Source organism: Sinocyclocheilus rhinocerous, unplaced genomic scaffold (assembly GCF_001515625.1).
Source record: "Sinocyclocheilus rhinocerous isolate Xijiao unplaced genomic scaffold, SAMN03320098_v1.1 scaffold72, whole genome shotgun sequence".
NCBI lineage: Eukaryota > Metazoa > Chordata > Actinopteri > Cypriniformes > Cyprinidae > Sinocyclocheilus > Sinocyclocheilus rhinocerous.
In genome coordinates this window covers 1,241,385-1,244,099 of record NW_015628351.1, presented here as the reverse complement: position 1 = coordinate 1,244,099, position 2,715 = coordinate 1,241,385, and the positions used below count along the sequence as shown (strand labels likewise).

At 39.4% G+C, this 2,715-nt stretch overlaps 1 protein-coding gene across 1 annotated transcript in view; it reads left to right on the top strand.

Annotated features, from left to right (window-relative positions):
• LOC107737667 (chloride channel protein ClC-Kb-like) overlaps nt 1–2,715 on the top strand; it is an 8,925-nt gene that overhangs the window by 4,092 nt on the left and 2,118 nt on the right. Inside the window, exons 13-16 of the mRNA XM_016549258.1 lie at nt 389–493; nt 623–839; nt 1,010–1,143; nt 1,405–1,475. Of these exons, the coding sequence (XP_016404744.1) occupies nt 389–493; nt 623–839; nt 1,010–1,143; nt 1,405–1,475 (527 nt within the window). The remainder of the gene's footprint in view (nt 1–388; nt 494–622; nt 840–1,009; nt 1,144–1,404; nt 1,476–2,715) is intronic.

The window sequence follows — 2,715 nt, the reverse complement described above, 5'->3', positions numbered from 1 at the left end:
AAATAAAAATTCAAAAATAAAAATAATAAAATGTACGAAAATTTTTTTTTTGAAAAACATGTATTTGAAAAACAAATAATATTTTTTAGAAAATAAAAATGATAAAATGTACAAAAATAAAAATAAATAAAATAAAATAACTAATAATAAAATATAATAAAGTATTGAAACTAATTTAAATAAAATAAATGAAACAAAATGAAATAAAATCCTTTGTTCTGCTAAATATCTTCAGCCATCTACACTCAATGGTAGTTGGCAAAATATGGTTATAATAGTTTATAATGTATTATTTTAAATAGTAGTTTAACCATATGCAGTTTTCACTGAATCCAGACCAAAAGATATTTGAAAAAAGCCCCATTGAAACAGCATTTGTCGGTTTTAGGTGCTGCGGTGGGACGTTTGGTAGGCGAGGGCTCAGCCTATTTGCTCTCAGATGGAATCTCATCAGCAAAGAGTTTGATAAACCCGGGCGGCTATGCGCTAGCAGGTAAACAAATGTATTATCCTGTCAACTTTCTGAGGGGGGATTATCAACACTGCAGGCTCACAGAGACGATAAGGCCTGTCTAAATGTATTGATGGGGCCATATTTTGCTGTGCATATATGTGTGTACAGGAGCAGCTGCCTTCTCTGGGGCTGTGACACACACGCTCTCTCCTGCCCTACTGGCTCTGGAAATGACCGGCCAGTGCTCTCACGCCGTCCCCGCTCTGGTTGCCACGCTGGTATCCAACGCGGTGGCTCGTGCAAAGCACCGTCCATCTTTCTATGACGGCATATCCATTATTAAACAGCTCCCACACTTGCCATCGCTCATCCGCGCTTGTCCAAAGTGAGTAAACCGTCTGCTCGTCTGCCTTCAGGCTCCACCGTGTTATGACTTGAAATTAAACTGCATTTTTCTTGAGATGACACAGCCTGCAAATCAAGATTCCGAGAGGAGACATCAAGGCAGTGATGGCTGGATAGTAAACTGTTTTCATCATGAACGCTCTCCTACAGGTTGGCCAGTGTTCAGATCAAGCAGTTTGTGACCCCAGCAGGAGTTGTTCTGGAGAGAACAGAGACACTGGCGAGTCTGAAGCACATCCTAAACGACAGCGCAGACAATGAATTTCCTGTGGTGGACTCTCACGGTGAGTCAAACGAATATCACCAGCTCAACGACACAATTGCACCTCTTTGACTTTAATGGCACCTTGTTGATTGACAGAAGAGAGTGAAAGCCAACGAAACATGTGCCAATAAAGGCCAAAGGCCAAATGATTGTGTGCTGATAAGTAGAAACACTCAAGACTGCACCCTCAAGATAATGTTCCAGTGATGGTGCTATTGAATGAAATGAGACTGACAGTCTGAGGCTCTGGTTTTGCCATGTCTTTTCTCTTGTCTCCCAGACTCCCCTATTCTCCTGGGTACAATCAACAAATCACAGCTGCGGGAGCGTCTGCATCAGCATAGAAATGAGGTGATTGAACACATAATGTGCTGAGTCATAACAAGAATTGTGCAAAGTTACTAAAAGAATAATAAAAGTAATGAAAGAATAATTAAAACATTTCAATTGAGAGGCTGGATTCTCAGTTTGGACCTTTTTTTTTTTGAGGTCGCAAACAGGAAAAAAATATTTTAAATTCACACAAACTGTTTTTGCATTGGACTGTGGTGCGTTTTAACTGGTTATTCCTATGTAAACATGCGCTACACGATCAACGTTTTTGACCATTGTGTAGAGTTTAACTGATTTTTAGTGTCTCGCACATGAGTGCAGTGTTTTTCCAATGACACTGCATCTTATCTCAGTGTTTGTTTTTGTTTTTTTGCAAATACAAAGACAGTCAGTGGAGTTCATTGTTGTTTTGGGCCCCGCTGACTTGCATTATATAGGCCATAAACACTTGAAACAATCTATAAAATAGATTAGAAAGTAAGTAAGTACACAATACAGGTCTGGAATGACATGGGAGTAAAAGATGACAGAATTTTCAGTTTGGGGTAAACTTTTAAAACTTGTGAATCATCCCATAGAAACATAGTATTTCTTCGTGTAACTAAGTAACGAGACATGCCGTAAGGGTTAATTCACCCAAAAAATACAATTCTGTCATTAATTACTCACCCTCATGTTGTTCCAAACGCATAAGACCTTCGTTCATCTTCGGAACACAAATTAAGATATTTTTGATGAAATCCAAGAGCTTCGTTAAAATAGTCCATGTGACATCAGTGGTTCATTTGTAATGTTATGAAGCCACGACAATATTTTTTGTGCACAAAGAAAACAAAAATTCTGTCAGGACCACTATCGTCAAAGATGACTGACAATTAGCATACAGTTTGGATTGGCGGTATGGTTCTGTTCTGGGCAAGAACTCCCTGTGCATCCATGCAGCCCAGCATGGATGAGAGCAGGGAGAGCAGTGATAACCCCCCAGGGTAAACAGAACAGAACCAACAAATGCATTGCAGATATCGTTAAAGTTCAATAATGTTATGTACACATTTTAGAATTAGTCTGATTAAAAAAAAAATCAGAAGACTGAATCCCGACTGACAGAGGAGGAGCTGGGGATGGAGGAGGGTAATTAGCTATTGAGCAATGCGAAAACTGCTGATAATACTGAGGGACCTTATATATGAATGCTTAGATAGGTGTCGTATTCCCATAGGTAGATGGGGATCAGCTGAGAGTCAGCTGATGAGAGCTT